This window comes from Gavia stellata, chromosome 12, assembly GCF_030936135.1.
Source record: "Gavia stellata isolate bGavSte3 chromosome 12, bGavSte3.hap2, whole genome shotgun sequence".
Lineage (NCBI taxonomy): Eukaryota > Metazoa > Chordata > Aves > Gaviiformes > Gaviidae > Gavia > Gavia stellata.
This window is the reverse complement of record NC_082605.1, coordinates 229,760-250,583: the sequence shown is the minus strand read 5'-3', so window position 1 is coordinate 250,583 and position 20,824 is coordinate 229,760. Positions and strand designations below refer to the sequence as shown.

Genomic DNA, 20,824 nt, shown 5'->3' with positions numbered 1-20,824 from the left:
GCCCCCGAGCCAGCCCAGAGCTTGGCTGTGGGGCACCCACAGGAGTGGGGCAGGAGGGGGCTGCTTGGGGGGAAGTGAGGTGCCAGGAGTTATGCTTGTACTTGTTCAGAGGAGACTGTGCTCTGTAAATAGCCCGTCTTCAGCGGCTGTTGGGGTTGCTGCTGTTACTGTTACTGCTGTCAGGAGAGCTCATAAAACAGGCTAGCAGGCAGAGCTCAGCCCCTTTCAGCTCTTGCCTACTGGAGCCTTCCCACTCCACAGGTTCATCTGTTTTCTGGGCCTGGCCTGATATGAGAAATCTCCCCCAAAGACATTTATCTCCAGAGACTCCAATCTGCAGGGACTTCTCTCCCCGTGTCTCTGGCTTCTTGGTCCTTTGCTTTCTTCCAGGTGATGCAGCTGAACCAAGGTGTTTGGTCCGTATGAGCAGCAACTCAGGGAGTTACCGGCAGGGCTGAGAAGCTCCGTGGGGTTGGGAAGAGGCTCAGACCGTTGGAGGGCAGCACAAAGCCCACGTCTGGTGGGACCTCCGGGACAGGGGACCAGAGGCTTACATGGGCTCGCAGCAGGGCCAGGGTGCCCAGCAGCCTGAGAGGTGAAACCACATCTCTGCTGATGGGCTCCCTGCGTGGAGCTGCCCCTGCCCCACACAGATGTGCCCAGGCCTGCTGGGGCTGGGGAGCAGCACCAGTGGGGCCTGTGTTAGTGGGCAGGGGTCCGATGGGCCAGCCAGAGCCCTCTGCTACGCTCTGTCCCTCTGCTCAGCCCCTGAGCCATAGCTGACCCTTTAAGATGCCCCCCGACATTCCCCACTTGTCCCCCAGTGCCCCCCTTCTGCCCCCTGCCCACGCTCCTGTAAACTTCTGTGCCTCCCTTGGTTCCCCCCACCCATCCCCCAGTGCCCTCTACTCCCCCCAGTGCCCCCCTTTTCCCCTGCTACCCACACTGTGTCCCTGGGCAAGTGCCGTCGGGGGTCCCAGCATGGTAGGACACCAGGGGGCAAAGCCTGCTGTGGTGGGATGGTCAGGCCTGTCCTGGGCTGTTCCCTGCACCACCCCTTGCTGGTGCCAGAGGTGGACATGCCGTGGTGGGAGGGGTGGCAAGGGGATTCCCATGGGCAGTGGGAGGGCACGGCAAGGCCCCAGGACCCCATGGGGAGAGCCCTGCTCTGGGGTCTGTCCTGGCATGACTCCGTTGTGCCCAGCCCGGGAAGATCCGAGAGGGGCCATGCAGCTGGCAGCCCCCAGCCTCGGTGTCACCCACATGTGGTCCCACCAAGCACAAGGGTGCCATCAGGGAAAAAAAAAAGATACAGCACCCTTTAGGCATCTTGTGCTGAGCTTTATTTAATTAACTCCTTGGTGCTGGCTGGGGCCAGGTATCGTGGAGAGACTCCTCTAGCGCCTGCCTCACTCGTGGCTCCTTGTTGTCCTGCAGCCCCGAGAGCTGGAACGACACAGGCAGTGCCGTGGGGACCTGGTCCCGGCCAGGCGCTCCCCTGGCTGCTCCGCTCCAGGGACCTTTTCTCCAGGGATCTTCCCACAAAAAAAGACATCCCAAGGAGCAGGATCTCGGTAAAACCCTCTGAACCCTTCCCTCCCCACCCCCTGCCTTACCTCAGCAAAGAAGGCTGTAGCTGTCACCCGCAGCTTAACTGAGCACGAACCCAGCCATGGCAAGAGGTTCTTCACCAGCCAGGGGGAGACGAGCCCAGCCTGGAGCAGGACGCTGCACAGGGGACACAAGCGAGGGACACACAGTTAGCCAGGAAGGCCACAGGCCGGGTCTCCAAAATTCACGTGCACCGATGCAGACACTATTCTTTAGCTCAGGACGGCTTCCCAGGCATGCCGGAAGGGTCCCCGCAGCCATTTCCCTGGGCACAGCTCCGCAGGAGGCAGCCAGGTGCATCCTTGGGGCTCTTACCTGGTCAGGAGACGCACCCCCTCAGGGTGAGCCAGGGCGTCTTCCAGGCGAGCCCACACTGACTGATCCATGAGCCGCTGCATCCACGTCTGCGCCATGCATTTGCCTAGCACCAACTCTATAGCTGAAAGGAAAATCCTGGCAGAAGAAACAAACCAGAAAATAAACAAACACAAACAAAACAAATCAAAACAACACCACCACCACAAACCCAAGGAAATCTCAAATCACAGCAGGTTAGGGGAATACTTATCTTCAGCAGAGCTAAATACCCCTGAGATGCTGCTTCACAGCCTTCAAGACTGCAGCTAACGACACTGGCATTTTCATCATGCCCCAAACCCACTGACGCAGAGGAAAACCCACGCTCCTAGGCTTACTCCATGCCCGATACTTGCCAAGGCAACACCTAATACCTCTTCCCACCAGCATTTTGTGAAGAATGACACCAGTGCCCACGAGAGCCTCTGCTCCCAGCGGGGGCCCGTGGAGGGAGTGCAATGCTGGTGTGCATGCAAGGGTATGCAGGAGGCAAGATGACAGCCGTCCGCAGTACGGGTTGCCTAAGACCTTCCTGCCTGGGAGCTGGAGTTTCCCCATGAAGGAAAAGAAGTAAAACCAACCATGACGACCGGTTTGCACATCTAGGAAGCGGGGCAGGTGAAGCACTCCCTCAGCCCCACAAAGGCACGTGCCTTGGCGAGGGGAACCAAAGCCAGCCCCTCCATCTGCCCCTGTGGCGCCTTACCTGCAGGGCTTCTCCTCAAGCACCTGGCCCTCGAGGAACAGTTGTCTCCAGCCTTCTCCCAGGGGGGAAAGCAGCCTCTCCTCGTCCAGCATTTCACTGGCCCACCTCAGGAGGCTGGGAAGGAGGTGGGGAAGCAGCTGCCTGAACTCCTCCATGTCCCTCAGGGCAACCACGACCTCGGAGATGGCACGGGTGATCTGCAGAGAAACGTGACCAAGAAGCACCTGTTCAGGCAAGGCCTTTTCCCACCAGCCTGGTTCCCCTGCCTGCCTGGGGCAGGGGGGGTTACTGTCCGCAATTGTCACTTCTGCGACAGCCTTGTGGCTCAGGAGCACAAGACTGTGCCGGCTCCCCACACTGCTTGAGGCCGGCCCAGCACAGCACCCTGGGAGTCTCCAGGGGCTTCTGCAAAGGGCACCTGACTCCCTCATGCCGAAGTAAGAGTTAGCAGGTGCAAAGCTGCAGAAACATGTCTGCCGTTGAACGTACCATCACAGTCTCCAGAACAGTCTGATGACTGTGCTGCTCACAAGCGCAAGAGCAAGTCCACAGGCGGTTGTTTCCTGCTCTGTTTAGTTTCTCCACTAAGCACCTCAGGACCTGAATCACAATGGTGCTTCTCCCCAGGGTCCTCCACAGCTCCACCGTGTCACTGCAAGGGAAGAGACGTTCACCCCTGAGCCCGTATCCTCGCAGTCCTGCAGTGCCCTCAAACCTCCTCATCCGCAATGGGGCTTACGACGCCCCACTCACGGCAGAGACACAAGCATGCAGGCTTGCAACACTCAAGACTGTTCAGGCAGGAACAAAAGTCCTGCTTCTCAACTGGACCACCCCAGGGCAAGCAAGCTGCAGGGTCTCTGACTACAGCGGGGAAGCGGGTAGTGCACGTACCTGTCCATGGGCAGACCTTTCTGGAGGAGACTGCTGATGAGGGGCTCCTGGTGAAAGCGGGCCCGGAGCAGGAAGGGCCTGTGGGTGCTCTGCTGCATGTAGGTGCAAAGGGTCTTCAGGATTTTTGGCACCTGAATGGAAGAAGAGGAGAAAGAAGGGTTCGGTGTATCCTTTATCCCCTCCTGCGGGGCCCAGACACAGTCATTCAGCACATGAGCAGTGCCTGCTCCCTTGAGTCCAGACCTAGCTCGAAACCTCACCCCTTCCACCCTGCCTGACCCTGGCTCACGTCTGGAGCTGGATGTGCTCTTGGCAATTGTGCGCACGCACGCACGCACAGGCATGCGTGCACTCACTCGCATGTGCCTGGGCCCAACTGTATGAGCAGCTGCGTGCCCTTGTGCACACAGAGGACACAGACACGTTTCACACCCAACACTTGAATACCTCACCCCACCTGTTTGTAGCGATGCAAGAGCAAAACCAAACACGCTTTTGAGACCCTGAAGATGCCTTGCAGGGCCTCTGCAAGGGCACGTGACTCCTTCCAGAGGAACCCAGTTCTCCGGGGACACTTCTCCTTGCCCCTACCCTCCTTTCCCAAAGTGGAAACCCCTTCCCCACACGTAGGAACTTCCCCTGAAGGAAGGGGTGTTTGTTTGAGCCTTTCACAGCTAGAAGCTGTGGCCATGATAAGGACAAAGATGCAGCCAGGTCCCTCGTCTCGTGGAAGATCCCAGCTTCTCCTGCGGCTGCCTACCTCTGGCCCGTGGTGCAGACAGAACCTGCTCTGCGCCTGGGGAAGCAGCAAGGGGTGACCCCACAGCCCATGGATGCGGCGCTCCCGCTGCCCGGAGCAGCCACGGGCTCTGCAGGGACGGCACAGGGACACCCTGCCCTGGCTGTAACAGCAGCGGCCTAATGGTTGGGTGAGCTTTAGCTCAGCTGGGCGCGATCCAGTGGGCTGCCACCCGTGGCTGCTGTCACTGCGATCGACCTTTGTCAGCGACGGACAGCCACGGAGTTAGTCTGGGCTGAGCGAGCTGCTGCTGGCCCTGGAGCCCAAATGGAGCGCAGCAGAGCACAAGCAGAGGAAGAGGACAGGAGCCTTGAAAGGGCAGGCACAGCATGAGGCCAGAGGCTCCCAGGCTACAAACAGGCAGCAACTGGTGGCTAAAGGAAGGGCACCTTGCAGGCTGGGAAACACCACAGTCGCACATGGAAAGCAGCGACAGCAATGAACAAGTATGCAACCTATGGAAAACCTGGCATGCCCAGCAAAGCTCAGAGTAGAGGGAATTGGGGAGCAGGGAAGAAAGAGCAGGGTGAAGTGAGTCCCAGGGCAGGGAGGACTGACAGTGACCCCGGAGGAAGGGGAGGAACGGCAAGGTCGGTGCCTCCTAGTGCCTCACTCGTGGGAAGGACGTGGACAACGGGAGACTTTGGACAAGAAGTGCCCATATCCTTGTCACCAGCTGGAGCAGACCCCAGCAGCAGTTGCTAATGCCCGGCTCAGACCATCAGTAGCCCCTCGGCTCGGCACACAGGTGGTGTTTCTTGAGCCCATGCCAACTGCACAGGCTGCAGTGCAACAGCCGACAGGAGAAAAGACAAAGTGAAATGGGAAAAAAGATCTCCTTTACCTCCTGGAGTATTTCCTTTCTGCATTCCTCCAGGAAGACAAACACCCACTTCTGCACTGCTCTTGCACGTGTGGGTGTGACATGCAGCAATCTGTCCCGGACAGCGGTCAGAAAGTCCGTAGCCTGCGCTAGAGGGATGCATTTGCAAACAGCCTGGAGAGAAGTCAGGAACAGGAAAGACCGTGTCACAGCTCTGCTCCAGCAATTCAGAAAGGAAAGAAAACTTGACGGGACTGTTAGTTCAGCAGTCACGGAGGAGGCAATCACTTTTTCCTCTGCTGTGCACACGGTGCTGTTTGCATCTAATGCGGCTAAGCGATCTGGACAGCTTGCTCTGGAGCCAGCAAGAGACTCTGGAGGGGAGCAGGGAGACATGCAGGAGCCCAGGAGCTGGGCCCCCACCCCGCTGTTTTGGGGCCAGTTACCTTTGCTATTTTGGTCCAGGTCTCCACCGGAACCTCAGTGTCTGGGCTGTTCAGCTCCTCAGCAAGGCACCTGATCTCATTTGCCTGAAACACCGCCTTCATGGTCTTGGCTGGAACAAACACCAGGAGAAAAGAGGAGTCACGTCTACAGAAACGCAACCTCTGGCCCTAGATACTGCTAAAAGAGAACCCAAGGGGTGGCAGTGAAGGCCACAGGAAAACCCGGGGCCCTCCTGAACTCAGTGCAGCAGGATTTCCCGAGCCTGATAAATGGCTGACAAATCCCCGGCTGGAAAGAGCCCTCTTCCTCCGGGAACCTTCTGCTGGGGCTTCAGGGTTTCAGCATCCTCTGCTCCTAGCAGCTGCATCCCCTGTTCACGCACAGGCCACCATCGTCTCTGGGAGGCAGGAAACCTCCCCGTGACTACCTCAGCACAGGCGGACCTTTGCAGCACGCTCTGGGCCTGCAGCTCAGATCCCTCCTCCCTGCCCAGTTTGCTCTGGGCAACAAATTGGTTTCCTCTCTTGTGCTTGGCAGGATATTTCTTGCCTGGCAGCGATGAGTTTGGAGACTGCCTAGGGAGCTGCCTGTCTCTCCAGGCTCAAGGCAGGGAGCGAGGGGGAAGGCACTCTCTGAAACGTCAGGGACCTCATCCGAGCGAGTTCTCTGACCACTCTCTGTCTCTCCTTGAACATGGAGGGGGACAGACATGGAGGGGGACAGTCCCCAGCATTGGTGACAACGTCCTGCTCTCAGACAGCAGTGGGTGAATCAGGCTGAGCAAGGCTGGGAAGTGCCCGCTCTCCTCACCTTGCATTTGGAGAAGGTAGCCAAGGCATACCCATGCCCTCCGGCAGGACATGGCCAGGCAGTCGCTGGTCAGAGTCACCAGCAGTCCCACCAGGGAGCCGAACTGCTCACAAGAACGTCCTCTCTGCAGGGGAGAGCAGCAGGAAAAGGGTCGCAGGCAGCCCCAGCACCCGCTTGCCTCTGCTCCAGGAGCAGCAACCGGGCAGATGCAGGCAGAAGGCCTGCCCCGTAATCCCTGAAGCCCCGAAACCCAGCACCCAGTTGGGCAGGGCTCCCTTCTGGGGCCATGAATGGTGGGAAGGGGGCACCAGGGCACACGGAGGGGCTCTACTCACCATGAGCTCAAATAGCTCCTTGCGAGCTCCCAGCAGATGGGCGCAAAACCGCAGGGCTCTCTCACGCTCCCATCCTTTGGCTGAGGTGAGCCAACCCTTCAGGACCTGAGGCAGGGTGCATCTCTCTCACCACAGGCATCTTTCTCTCCCTGAGATCCCTCTCCCCCTCCCTCCTTCTCTGGCCCCTTCCCAGCATGGCTCCCGGCCCCACTCAGTACTGGTACTGCAGCCTCCACCGCCTCGCTCTCTCCAGCCGCCTCTGCCTTGAGCCAGCTGCTGCTTCCCTGCCAGCGTCTCCCCGCTCCAGCCTTCCCCCAGGCTGCTCTCACCCAGCTCAGGGCTGGCTCTGGGCTTTCCCTCCATCAGGGCCCACTGCTCTGCCTGGCCTGAGGCTGCAGTGGCCGGGCGCTCCCGTCCCCCAACTCAGCCCCTGGTCTGGGCCAGACACACAGCCTCAGAGCGAGAAGCCAAAGCCCACTTTCCCATAGGAAAGGTATCCATCTCCTAACACCCTCTAAGGCCTCGACCCTCTGCCCCTGCGACACTTTCCCTGTTGCCCCATGGCTGCTCACATGGATCACGTCGTCAAAGCCGGCAGAGGTCTCCTCTGCCTCCAGAAGGGTTTCGATGAGATGGCCCAGGTCTTCCATGCCTCTCCTGTGCAAAAGCTGAAAGCAGGAAAGGAGAGCTGAGGTTCTGCATCATGGGGGCTGCCAGGGCGCACTGAGGTGGGATCCTGACCCAGGGGTGGGCAGGCACTGGCCGGTGGGTACCTGCATGTTCACAGCTGCCCTCACTGTCTTCTTGCCCTTTTTCATCCGCTCCTCGGAAGGAAAGGACAAGACAGTCTGGCAGCACACTGCCAGCAGCTTGCGATTTTCCTCCCTGCTCAGAGGTGGCCTCAGCTTGCTGGCCAGAGGGAAAAGGAAGAGAAAACAGAAAGGGGATTTACTAGCCCTCTCCAGAGGGGCTTAAACCACAGCTGGGTTCCTCTTAATTAAGCACCCCAAATCCAACACCCCCACCCCATGCCAGCAAGCACTGCCTTCAGTGCCATCAATTCCTGCCTCCTCCCAGGCAGCAGGCAAACCCCCACCCCCAGGTTAAGGAACCCCGGGGGCTCCCTTCCTGTGGGAGACACCCAACATGGGGGACACCCTCCCTCCAAAGCCCCAGCAGCTCCTGGCTCCATGCTCAAGGCCACTGGGGCTGCCCCAGCCAACTGGGATGGGGCACACCAGGAGTCCCCAGAGCCCGGGGAACAGACCTCACCTCAACTCCTCTAGGGCCTGGAACACTCCATACACCAGGGAGTCCCCGGGCTCCTCCTTTATCCAGTCCTGCAAGTCCCAGAGAGAGAAGCGCAGAGTTGGCAGTGCACAGGGGCACTGGACAGCCCTCCCGTCAGGCCTGGGCAGACACTGCCCCGTCACCCCCACACATGCCCAAAGGCACCGCAGGAGGGACCCTGCTCCCCAGCCACAGCCACCCAGCACCACCACTCAGGGGCCCCACCAGCTCCGGACACAGCTCCAGGAGCTCGCATGAAGCCCAGAGACCATCGTGCCTCTGGGGAAACGAGTCTGATGGTGCAGCCCAAAACTCCCCCGTGAGATTGCCCTGGCTACGGGCACTCACCAGCAAGGTCCACATCGCCTCCTGCTTTAAGGAGAGCTCAAAGCTGCCGCAGTCGCCCACAGCCTGGATGGCACAGCTGACCTCAGTGATGCTCTGCACCAGGGCGAGCTTGAGCTGCAAGTCCTGAGGCCAAAGAGAGCAAAGCACCCCTTCAACTCTTTGAAGGGCTGAGAGGTGGAAGAGGAGCATGGGCAGGGGAAACCCATGGCGGGGTTGCCTCTGGACGTTGAGGACAAACCCTTCCTTGGGAGATCTTCAGAAAGAGACCATCCATCTCGGTGCACCCCAGCCCCGAGGGGCTGGACCTGGGACACCCAGGCATCCCTGCCCTGCGCACCCCATGCTCCTACCCTCTGTTTAGCTCTGGAGAGCTGCAGGATGTTGCCCACGATTTCTTCATCCACACGGGTGAGCAGCTGCTCCTTGGGGGCACGCAGCGCAATGCCGCTGTAGGTGCGCATGAGAGCAGCGCGAATGGCCTGGGCTCTCTCCATCTGCTGCTGCTGCTGTACCTGTGTTGACAGAGATGCCCTGAGACTCCTGCAGGCTCCTGCAGCAGGCCTTGCCCTGCACCTTCCCCAGCTCCTTGTTTCCCTGGGCATCTCCCAGCAGCTCCCCAAGCTGCTCCTCGAGCTGCAAGCTCCGGGGCTGGGAGCTGTTCCCATTCCACAGCTTGGTTTCTCGCATGGGGATGGGGACGAGGTGCAGCCAGCATCGCACACACTGCTGGCTCTTTTACCACTGAGTTGAGAGGTTGGGGAGCTGCCTGGAGCCTTTCTGTGGCAAGGTATCTGACACAGCCTGTCATGGTCCTGCTCAGAGACGTGCAGCCCGTGCGCGTCAGGGGTGCGGATGAGCCCAGTCTGCTCACCTCCCCAGGCCCGGCTGCACCGCTCTCTCTGCAGGGCCCTGCCCTGCCCTGAAAGGCGTCCCCATGGCCCCGAGGTGGGGGGAGCAGAGCCAGCGAGACCTCGCCAGGCTCCTGCTCCCAGCCTCAGCTTAGAGGAAGCGGCAGACTGTCCCACCGTGCCCACCCCATCTTGTTGCCAGCTCCTCCTGAAGTTAAGTCAGGGGCCACGTGGCTGCAAGCAAGCAACCGCTGCAGCTGCCCCAGCTGGGTGGCTCTGATCCACCCGGTGTCAAACCCCGTCCTTTCCAAAGACACCTCAGGGGCCCCAATGCCAGGACATCCCCTCTGAAACACAGGTCTCGCGTAGCTCTTACAAGAGGGCTAACCTAAAGGCAGCTGCCACGGTTTGGCTGCTGCAGGTGTAGAAGTGGAAATAAGACCAAAAAAGGAAAGCCAAACAGCAAAACCCTGGATCCCTTACCTTCCAGCCCATGGAAGTCTGAGAGAACCCATCTATGGTGGAAGCGGCGGAGAACATCATCACCGCATCCAAGACCAGGTGGAAGTGGCTCTGGGCAGCGTGGGACACAACAGAAATCATTCCCTGCAACCACAGAGAAACAGGGAGTCGGCTCCAGCCCACGCACTCAGCTGTGGTCAGCAACAACGGCCAGGCAGGACGTTGCAGCAAGGGGGAAACGGCAGCAACGGGGAAATCAAGGTCTGGAGCAGCCCTCCCTCTCCCCCAGGAACAGGCAGCAGATGCTCAGGACATGAGCACCACCTCACCTGGGCCTCAGACAGCTCCATGGGGTTTGTCTCCTGGAGGAACCTCAGCACCTGCCCTTGGACGTGTCTGAGGTCCCGACAAGCTGCCAGCGCTGTCCCAAGAGCCTTGTACAGGAAAAGCTGAAAGAGAAGAGGCCAAGCCCAAGATGCGGTCACGGCCCAACCTGTCAGGAGACGACTGGGCCCAGGCAGACCCAACCGCCCCCGGGAGCAGGCGAGGCCGGCCCCAGTGCCAGGCTGTAGCCAGCCACTGAGGCAAGCCAGGGGGAAGCGCCTTTTGGGCGCCAGGGAAGAGGAAGAAGTGGAAACCACCTGCGTGGGCAAAGCACCCCGGCCCCCACATGGGGCAGGAGACACACCTTCTCCCAGGAGCCGGCGGCAGAGCTGCCCAGCTGCTGGCTCAGCTCCTGGCTCAGGTCCACAGTCCAGGCCTTGTCCTCGATGGGCTCCAGCGACGCTCGCAGGAACTGGGGTGAACAGGAGAGGAAGCCCTTGGTCAGGGCCCTTTCCACACTCACATGTCCCGGGATGCTGCTGGGGGAGAGCTGCCGGGAACAGCAGACGCTTCCCCTGCCCCACCCAACCCTCTTTTCACCAGCCTCCCTCTTCTCCTAACACCTCAGGTGAGACCCCCCGGCACACCAGACATAGAGGAGGAGGCAGTGCTAAGGCGTGTGCCACAGCGTTAGAGGGCATTAGCCATCAGCCATGGCACCTGTGCAGACAGCAGCTCCTCTGAGCGGGCAGGAACCTACTGCGGGGGGAGGCGCAGGGCGCTCAGGAGGTGCCCCCACCTCCTGCTGCCTACACAGGCAGCCCTGAGCTTCCTCCCACTTCTGCTCCCTCTTCGCCCCCTCTATTTGTGACATCCCCTCCAAGGATGCTGTACCTTGAGCACACGGTGCTCCCACTCTGCAGAGTCCAGGCAGCTCCCGGTTTTTCCTAGAAAGCAAGAGGAAGCTGCTATTTAAGCTCACACCAAAGGCGAGCCCGGTGGTCTCCTCTGCCATCAGACCTCCCAAAAGTCTAAGGCCATCAGCCTAGAAGGGGCCTAGCTATGCCAAAGCCCTTGCGAGGCCCAAGACACAGGAGGGATCCCAGGGGCATTTGTCTGACCGCAGCAGATCCACACTGCTTGACTGCAGCTCCCAGAACAACTCCAACCACTGAGTCACAGCACGCACCAGCAACACACATTTTCTCCTTAATGACCCACCGCTTTTTACCCACTTGCAGCCCTTCTCCCAGGCTATTGCCCAGGACGGCTGCTGCAAACCTGGCCTGGCCTGGAGACTTGGTCCTCCAAAGCCAGGGGCTGCACCCCCTCCAGGAGCACCAGTCCTGTCCCTCCCCCAAACACCGTCCCGGGCAGGCCGGGGGAGTGCCACCAAGACCTGGCTGCCAAGGGGACAAAACCAGCCCCGTCCATCCCCTGGGCCGAATCGACACTGGGGGACGGCTGCCCCCAGCCTCAGTGCTGGCTCCCTGGACGGGAAAAGGCAGCAGAGCAAGTGCTGGGGAACTGGGGACAATTCTCCTCCGTCATGCTGGGAAGCTGCATTTTCCTGCCCCTCTTCCCTCCAGCCTCTCCCTCCCCACCCGCACTTTACCTTCCAGGGACTGCAGCAGGAGGGGGATCTCAGTCGCCCACGCTGCCCCCAAGGCTCTGTGGATCCTGCGGTGGAGGGCCTGCAGCAGCTGCAAGGCAGCGACTGCACGTTCTGCACTCTTGTGAGGAGCCGCCACCACCACCTAGGCGAGGGCAGGAGAGAAAGGTCGCTCCTGCTGCCAGAGCCGCAGCTTCTCCCAGGAGGGAGGGAGGGAGCTCGGCACCGCTCAGCCAGCAGCGGCAGCTGAGGCCTTCACCCGGGGTGCTGCCAGCCCGTAAAAAGGAGTGGGATCCCCGACGGGCTCAGGCAGACTCGGGCATGCTGCCTCCTCCTCCGGGGCTCCCAGCACTGGCCTCAACGGCATCTCTGCCCCAGGCTCTCCTACCACCCCTGGCCAGGAAAGCTCTTTCCCCAGGGCCCCACTACTCACCAGCAGTCGAGCCAACAGGGCCTGGGGAGCCGGCAGCCGGGCTGCGGGGAGGAAGAAAGGCCGGGTGAGCCGACGAGCCCCCACCGTGCCCTGCCCTTCGCGCCTCCAATGCCTCGCACAGGGCTGAGGGCTGAGAGCAGCTGCGCTGCTACAGCGCTGGCCTGGGGGCTCCCCAGGGCTGCCCAGCATGAGATGAAGGCAGCTCCAGCGTGGCCAGGAATGAGCCCCGGCTCACCAGGAGAGCGCTGCGAGCAGGAGAGGCGGGCCTCTGTGCCAGGCAAGGGGCAATGCAGGGCCTGCCCTTTGCTTTTCCCAGGCTCCTGCTGAGGGCTGGAGGGGCGCAGGGAGACACGGACTGGCCCAACCCCCGGCCAAACCCAGCAGCGCTCACTGGGGCTCCTACCTTGCTCCTGGGAGTCCATGGCATCAGGCTCCTCCTCTTCTTCCTTGCACCCTGCTCTCTCCCACCTCTCAACTAGGGCTCGGAGACAGCGGGAGAGCGGGATCAGCATGCCACTGTACTGGGCTGGCAGCACGTACTGCAGCAGCCTCGGCCACAGGAGCTGCAGAGAAGAGGGCAATTCACCGTATTGGCATTTCCACTCAGCTCGAAGACGAAAAGGGCAGTCTGCATTTCCCTGAGCCTTGTGCACTTCAGCACACATGAGGGGAGAGGTTCAGGGCATGGGAGAGCATGAGGAAAAATGTCCTGAAGGCAAGAAGTGGCCACAGCAGCAGGGCACAGGGCAACTTACTTTGGTCATCCCTCTCAGAGAGACATCCAGAGAGCCCAGGATGTCCATGCACAGGGCTCGAAGAGCTCCATCCTCCTGCGTTTCCCAGGGAAAAAGGCCTCCTGCCACCTGTACGACAGAGTTGGCAAAAGCCCCGTTACTCTCAGCTCCTGACCGACAAGGCTCAGGCACGACTCACCAGTACTCCTGTGCCAGCCTCTCAGGAGCACTGACCTCCTGGGTCAAGGAGGACAAGGACAGCTGGAGCCAGCTCGAGGACCAGGTCCCGGACCCTGGGAAGGACTGGGAAGCCTGGGAACAGACAGCGCCGCTGCTTGTCTGCCCAGATCCCAGGGCCCAAATGCTGCTGTCATGCCACTAAAGCAGAGGTGAGGAACGTGCCCTTCAGCAGGGCTGTGCTCAGTGCCAGCCCTGGCGGCGGCAGCACACCCAGCTCGACGGATGCGGAGGGGCACCTGGAAGCCCTTTCCTTCACCCTGCTCCCAAAGCAGAGCCACCCTGAGCCACAGAGCAAAGCGATGCACATGGACCTCCCAGCTAGAGGGAAGATCCTCAGCAAGTCAGCGGGAGGCTCCCCAGCTTTCATCTCCTGGGCACCCAGCTGGAAATGCTCCCCAAAGGGACTGCCAAACAGCCTGTCCCCTTGCCAGAAGGGATGCGGGCCCCCAGACTGTTATCGGATGGGCAGGGTGTGCTTTGGAGGGCCAGAGCACGAGAACACCACAGAAAGTTCCTCTAGCCCGGCCCATGTGTCTGCACTGGCCGTGTTTTTCTGATTGTCCATCAGCGTTTAAGGATGGAGGATGTCCTGTCCCTACAAGCCCCTCCCTTTGCAAGGCGGCTTTGCGGAAGGCACGTGTGGGCACAGCTCAGCCCGTGGGGTGCGCAGGCAGCCCCGCAGTCCTGGGTGGCACGCCCGGGTGCAAACCCACATCATCCACTGACATTTCCACCGACATCAGCACAGACGCCCACGAGGAACGGCCATTTGGAGGCCGCCCTGACGGCCATGCCAGCGCTGATGGCCCTGCAGTGTGGAGCTCTCCATGGCCAAGGATGCCTGCAGGAGCTCTCAGCACAGTCCAGGCACCGGTCAAAGCCCCGGCTGTCCCGCTCTGCCCTTACCAGTCTGCCCGAGCTCCGGCTGAACTCGATGAAGATGTGCCCCACCACATCCCATGCCCAGCAGCTCTGGGATCCGGAGCTGAGCAGCTCCCGGATGAACTCCAGAACTGCCCTCCGCACCTGCCAGGGGAGAGCGTGGTTACGGTCCTCCTGTTCAAAACCCAAAGGGAAGCCACCTTTGCTTGGGGGCAGCCTTTGTGGCTCGCGGAGAGGTGACAAGCACACGGCAGAAGCTTTCGCTCCTGGCATCAGGGCTGGGCTTTAGCACCAGGCTGGATGGGCATTTGTCCCAGAGAGCACAGTGACCTCCCCGCTCCACTCTGCCAGCTCTCCCCGGGGAGGAGCCATCACCCACCGCCTGGGCAATGCGCTGGTGCTCCCCAGGCACCCCAGCTCTGCCCTGAGGGAAAGGCTTCCTCTGCCTCCCCTGGTGGCATCGTCCCTTCCCAAACCAGCTCACCTGGGCACTGGGGTCATGGCACACTGACCCCATGGCCTCCACCACCTGGGGCAGCTTCTCTCTCACTGCAGGTGCTGGAAGAGATATGGAGAGGTGTGCGTTGAGGCAGAGCCCCGATGGCGGAAGCTTCCAAGTTTTTCACACACCAACGGGACAGAAAAGCGGGGCCTGATTCTGACTTCACAGGAGGCAGCAGCGTAGCCAGAGTCACTCCGTTTCTAGAGGCACAGCTGGTTTATAGGGACTGAAAGCTATGGTAATATGGTAACACAGAGGAGGATGAGAGAAACAGCATGGGTACAAGCAGCTCCTGTGCTCACCAGCCCACCCGCCCGCCCACCAGCCTGCCCGTGTTACTGAGCTTGGGGCATCATCCCTGCTGTGCCGCCATTTCTAACTGCCGGGGGACAGCTCGAGCCCTGTCACGGGGCGTCAGCTCGGCTGGGGGACCCGTTCTTTGCAGCTCCTTTGGCACTGACCGTCAGAGTGGGCCAGCGCTCCCAGCAGGCCCAGGGCTGCCACGCGACCAGCCTCAGTCCCACCACTCAGCTGGGAGTGTAGAAACATGACCGTCTCCTCGGGGCACATTCGTGCTGCAGGGAAGAAATGGCATTCTGCATTAGCAGGCAGCTGCCCCCCCACCACCCAGGACAGGGAGGGAGCTGCCGTGGCATGGCAGGGCATCGCCCAGTCTTCTCTCCTTACCCTGAAGCGTGATGCAGCGGGACAGTGCTGCCTTATGGGCCAGGCCAGGCTCCTTGGTCACATCAGAGAGCTGTGGGAACGAGGTCCGTTTTAGAGAAAGTTGCAATAGTGTTAAAAGGGACTGAAAAGAAACGGTGCTCTCCGCTCTCCTCTCCCTGGGCACGGGACCCGCAGCCAAAACCCAGCCCACCCCACGGTGGCCCCGGGCACACACAGAGCTTTGCAGCAGCCCTGGCTGCCCAGGAGCTGAGGCTGAGCGGTGTCGCAAGGCTGCCCTTAGGCTGCTGGTGCTCCAGAGTCCTCCTGCAACTGGGCTGAGAGGGAGATTGCTGTGGGAACTGGGCTGCCCCTCAGCCCCTTCCAAAGAGGCGGGATCAGGCATCCTGCAGCCTTAAGGTGGCACCTGGATCACACATCCTGGCGTGCTCCTGGCCTGCAGGAAGGTCCCGGCAGAAGGACACCCTGCCCTGCCCTGCCCTGCCCTGCCAGCTGGCAGGTCTTTCCCCTCCATGGCAATCACGTGTGTGGGCCTCAGGCCAATGACTGGGCACAGGCTCCCCTTACCTGGCGGTGCACAGCGGTGCTGATGGCAAGAGCCGTGCCCTGTGGTATTGGGGTCTGAACTGCCTCCAGCATCTCCAGGACATAGCTGAGGCTCTGCAAGAGAATAGGGGAGGAAGAGGAGGCTAAAGCCACCTAAAGGCACTTGGGAAAGAAGAAACCCAGCACATCTGGCATAAGGGCAGTCCCTAACAGCAGCTCCGAGAGAAAACCCCAAACCCTCCTGCACAGGGCTTCTTGTTTGCCCTCCCTCCCCTCAGAGACGCATCGACAGGGTGTCTTTCCTCTGAACAGAGCCCCCTGTTGACAACTCAGTTTCCTGGCACTTCCCACTCATCATCAGACTTTGCCCCTCACTGGTTGGGACTGGACATGGCCCTGGGCACTAGGGCAAAGCTCTTCCCATGCACAGAGCCCTAGGGTGGTGGCAATGCCTCCCTTCCTGAGAAGACAAGCCCCAGGGACTCTTGCCTGCCTCCTGGCCCCCTCTGGGTTGCTCTTTTCTTGCCCAAAGAGCCCAGGAAGCCTCAGGCCTCCTCTGCTCTCCCTCTTCCTTCTCTAAGGGCTTCCCAGCTCCTCCTGGCACCCCACAGCTCCCCAGCGCCTCGTGGCACTCGCGCAGACCCACCCCAGCAGCCACGCCGGACCCTGCGCACCACCTCACCTCGGTGACCCGGGAGGTGTCTCGGACCTCCTGATACCGGTGCAGGAGCCAGAGGACATGCTCCCAGGCATGCTCGCGGTACTGCTCCTCATGCAGAAGGACCTCCATCATGGCAGCCACAGCCCTGAGGACAGCCTGCTTGTCCTGAAGAGGGAAGGGAGAGGCTCTGTTTGGAGGGCTGAAGATCTGCCTAGTGCTCAGTATTCCCTGGACAGCAGTCTGCCATTCCCACTGAGAGGGGTTTCCCTTTCCCTTCTGCCCTGCAGCAGAAGGGCCCGCTCCAAAGCAGAGGGAGCGTTTCCCCACGCTGGTACCCCAGCCCTCCCTGCAGAAAGGCCCCAGGACTCAGCTGCTTCCCGTCAGGGAGCCCCCTCCCCTCACCCCTCTGCTTGCACCCCACTGGGCACAGACGGACCCACCGACATCCGACACAGTGGACATGCCCGCTGTGGCCCCAGGCGTGGAAAGCAGCACTTCTCACCTCCTCCTCCTTGCAGTCCAGCCAATGTACCGCCGCGTAGCGGAAGACCGGGTAAATGGCTTCACAGAACTGTGCTACCCCCTCGCAAGGGAAGGGGCATTGCTCCCGGTTGCAGAAGTACGTGTTGACTCCTTTTGACCATTGCTCCAGAACTGCACCAGGAGAAAGGAAAAGGGAGCATGTGAGAGTCTGCAGCAGGGACGGTACCTTGCACCCTCGCCCAAACCAGCTTTTAGGACAGTCCCAAGCTTGGCAGGGCTCAGCCCAGGACCAGATCTGGATCTGAGGGCAATCTCTGCTCTGGAGGTGTCTGGATTCAAACAGCGCACTGTTTCTCTCCTCCTCCCCATCGCACCTTCTCCTCCTCAGTGGCCCCTTCCCCTCCAGCATCTCTCTCTGCAGGCCCTTCCCTTCCCTTCCCTTCCCTTCCCTTCCCTTCCCTTCCCTTCCCTTCCCTTCCCTTCCCTTCCCTTCCCTTCCCTTCCCTTCCCTTCCCTTCCCTTCCCTTCCCTTCCCTTCCCTTCCCTTCCCGGGCTTCCCCCACTCATTCTACACGCTCACGGCAGTTTGGGATCAACAAGGCCTGACCTCGCTGTGGGCTGACGCCCACCCTGTTCCTTCTGAGATTACATGGAGGCATCAAAGGCCACCCTAGCCCCTGCCCCTGCGACCCCGGCCAAGGAGCCAGCACTCACCACTGCAGACGGTGCGCAGCATCCGGCCACTCCCCACCTGGCTCAGCGTGGCGCGCAGGGCAAGCAGAGTCATTCTCACAAAGGGGATGCACCGCAGGGCTGCAGAGAAGGCAGGGACAGAGGGACCGAGTGTTAGTGAGAGACATGGGAGACTGGTGTCTATCCCTGGCAGGGCTGGGGCTGCTGGGCCACGCAGGACATGCCAGAGGGTATGGGGAGGGCTGCCTTCCCCAGGGGAGATGCAGGGAAGCCCTTTGGGGAAACAGGGAGGACAGTGGGGGGCAGAGACCCCGCGGGTTTGTTTCCAATGGGTTCCCACCCTTCGGGAGCTGGGATCAGGCTGGTAGGGCAGAGTTGCCAGCTGGCCCTGGCAGGGAGCAAGGAGGCACGACAACTCCATAGCCCTCTAGTTCAACACAGAGCATTTAGGGAGGGGGTGGATCCTTTCTCCCCATTATCACAGACCCCTGCCCAACCCAGGAGGCCAAGGGTGCCATACCGTAGCTGCGGGCCATTTTGCCCAAGGTGAGGAGCACAATCTCATCAGGGACCTTCCCCATGGCCTTCAGGTGGCTCTGGAGCTCGGGCATGACAAAGTGGAAGTGGGAGCGGGCCAGAGCCACTAGGACATCGCTAGCGGCTGTCCTCATGTCACCTGTCACACCCTGCAAAAGCGTCACAGGTTAAACACTCCCGAGAAAAAGGCTGAGGCACTTAGACAGTCTGAATGACCCCATCTCCTCTGCGAGAGCCCTTGGGGCAGTTGTGCTCGGGGCCCGGCACTTGCTGCCTCTTGCACCCTAGGGTAGGCGAGCAGCTCCCTGGAGAGACGAGGGAAGGCTTTTCCCTGGCGCAGCCCTGTGCCGCTGCCCCCTCTCCCTCTCCACGGAGATGCCAGGAACAAACTGCCGCAGACTCAGGACCCCCCTGGGACCTCTCCGTGGGGCTGGTGGGTTCCCATGGCTCTTCCTCAAGGCAGGAGAAATAACCTTGAGCTTGAACCCAGCTCTCGCTCAGTTCCAAACAGCCCTGAGGCTGCGGCTCTGCACAGCTCTCTGTGTCCAAATTCCCTATAGTGACAAGTCCCCAGAGCCTCTCCCTTAGGATCTCCGCTGGGTCTGAATAACCAAGGAACATCTCTGCACCACTCTGTATTTCCCCCAAAACCAGGGGCGGAGGCAGGCTGCTTTGGTGGCCTTGAAAGAGAACAAGCTCACCTGGGCTGCTCGCATGTCACTGGACGCCTCTGCTAGCAGGCGGTTCACGACACCGCTCGTCAAACGGCCGTCATCTCCCTGCAAGACGCTCTCCAGCTCCCGGTATGTCTGCACTCGGTCACCCTGGGGACAGGCCACAAAGCGGGGTGATGGGACTTGCTTTGCCCTCGTTCCCAGGGAGCCACGAGAGAGACCTGCTGCCCCCCAAATCATCTGTGTGACACGGGCACGAGGTACGAGCTGCAGGCATTGGTCAGGACAGCCACGGGGGAACAGCAAAGATCTTCCGCAGCACCTCTGACGTCAGCAGAGAGCCAGACAGGGAGATCGACTCCACCAGGGTAAAAGGCCATGCAGGGAAGCGTGGGAACGAGACCATGCCCTGAGGAGGGGAAGCCACGAGCAACCTGCACCTTGGGACACAGCATGCATCCTTGCACCGGCACAAGCCCTGGCACTGGGACAGTTCCCAAAGCAAAGCTAAGGAAGGGCCTTGGGCCCTTGGGCAAAGGTGCTGGAGAGGTGCTGGGATTTGTGCCAGAGGCTTTGCCGTGCCCAGGCGAGTGCTTTGAGCTCCCGGGGAAAGGAGCAGGGAGCGGTGGCATTAGCGCAGCTTGAGCGGCAGGAGCAGCGCTTGGGGACGAAGCGCCTGCAGGAGGGCAGAGGTGCCGTCAGGCAAGATCCCCCTCGGCCATGGCAGCCAGGGAAGCCAGGGGTGAGGAGAGGGGAGCCCTCAACCCGCCCCTGCCTCACCTCATTGTCTTGCAACCGCTTTAGCAGAGAAGTCCCAACGGCCTCAAAGGTAGTGACAACCACTGGGACGGTTCCCGTTGCCCTGCCTGCGTCCTCAGAACGCGCAGGTCTGGACTGGGCACTCAGGCATGGGCAGAGAGCTGGAAGAAAAGAAAGAAATGGTTTTGCTGGCTGCAGGGCTTTGCACCAGGGAGCGGGGAGGATCTTCCCAGCCTCCCCCAGCACTAACAGCCTGTGCTGGACTGTACCGGCAAGAGGGCAGTCAGTGGGATGAGGGGAGGGAGTCTTCCCCTCACTGCGGCGGTGGGAAGAACACCCTGGGGGACTGAGCCCATCCTGGGCTCCCCAGTGACAGAATGGCAGCAACGTGCTGGAGCGAGTCCAGCGCAGGGGCCCTGAGCTGGGTGGGGGATGGACACGGGGCTCTGCGAGGAGAGGCCAGGAGGGCTGGCGCTGGCCAGCCCTGACAAGAGCCGGCCGGGCCGGGTCATCTCTGAGCGGTCCCCAGCTTCCCCACGGAGGGCAGGGAGAGGATGGAGCCAGAGCCCTCTCGGAGGTGCCTGGCAGCAGGATGAGAGGTGACGGGGACACAGCCCCCAGCACCTGGCTGGGACAGACACTGCTTCCAGCAGGCATCAGCCCCCAACCTCCCGCCAGCCCCTCACCTCTGAGCGCTCTCATCCTCCTCGTGGCAGCAGGATCTCCCGGGTGGATGCACTGCTCCCTCCGGGCAAAAGCCACGAGAAACTGGGGCAGCACCAGCCCCAGGAGGAAGATATAGTGCCCGGCCATTGTGACACCACTGCAGGGCATGGCACCTCACAGACGGCTGCTGTGACACGGGGACGCGTGCTGGGGACACGCCACGGGGCGGGGTCTGGACACGGCAGCACCCTGGGGACCCCCACAGGCCCAGAAATGCAGGATTTCCCCATTCTCCATCACCTGCATTTGCTCGTGGGCCTCAATCAGCTTTAGCAAAGACTTTCTCCAGACAGCCCTTCCCAGCTCTGTCCCCAGTCCACATTCCCCTCCGGGGACCCATCCCTGGAAGCATTCAAGGTCAGGTGTGACGGGGCTCCGAGCAACCTGATCTAGTTGAAGATGTCGCTGCTTGCTGCAGGGCGGTTGGACTAGATGGCCTTTAAAGGTCCCTTCCAACCCAAACCAGTCTATGAGTCTATGATTATATGACCCAAGGCAACGCGGTCTCAAGGGGACTGCCCTCGCCTTTGCCCTCTGCATTTTCTTGCCCTGGTTTTCTCCAAAGAGGAGGCTCCTGCCTGTGTCTGTGTGTGCCCTCCCCTGT

The 20,824-nt window shown here is 60.9% G+C and overlaps 1 protein-coding gene across 1 annotated transcript; it reads right to left on the bottom strand.

Moving 5' to 3' along the window:
* Positions 1 to 434: 434 nt before the first annotated feature.
* LOC132317893 (maestro heat-like repeat-containing protein family member 2B) lies at positions 435 to 20,307 on the bottom strand. Its single transcript, XM_059823399.1, has 31 exons — positions 20,181 to 20,307; positions 19,516 to 19,655; positions 18,763 to 18,885; positions 18,045 to 18,210; positions 17,546 to 17,644; positions 16,851 to 17,002; positions 16,370 to 16,513; positions 15,709 to 15,801; positions 15,145 to 15,214; positions 14,919 to 15,032; positions 14,440 to 14,513; positions 13,980 to 14,099; positions 12,855 to 12,962; positions 12,503 to 12,662; positions 12,100 to 12,140; positions 11,670 to 11,811; positions 10,949 to 11,001; positions 10,419 to 10,526; positions 10,060 to 10,179; positions 9,752 to 9,874; positions 8,810 to 8,932; positions 7,556 to 7,606; positions 7,355 to 7,450; positions 6,448 to 6,571; positions 5,637 to 5,746; positions 3,569 to 3,660; positions 3,164 to 3,326; positions 2,675 to 2,871; positions 1,927 to 2,064; positions 1,617 to 1,728; positions 435 to 527 (listed from the first exon to the last, which is right to left on the bottom strand). Exons 1-31 carry the CDS (start codon positions 20,305 to 20,307, stop codon positions 435 to 437), a joined length of 3,576 nt encoding a protein of 1,191 aa, XP_059679382.1.
* Positions 20,308 to 20,824: the final 517 nt, after the last annotated feature.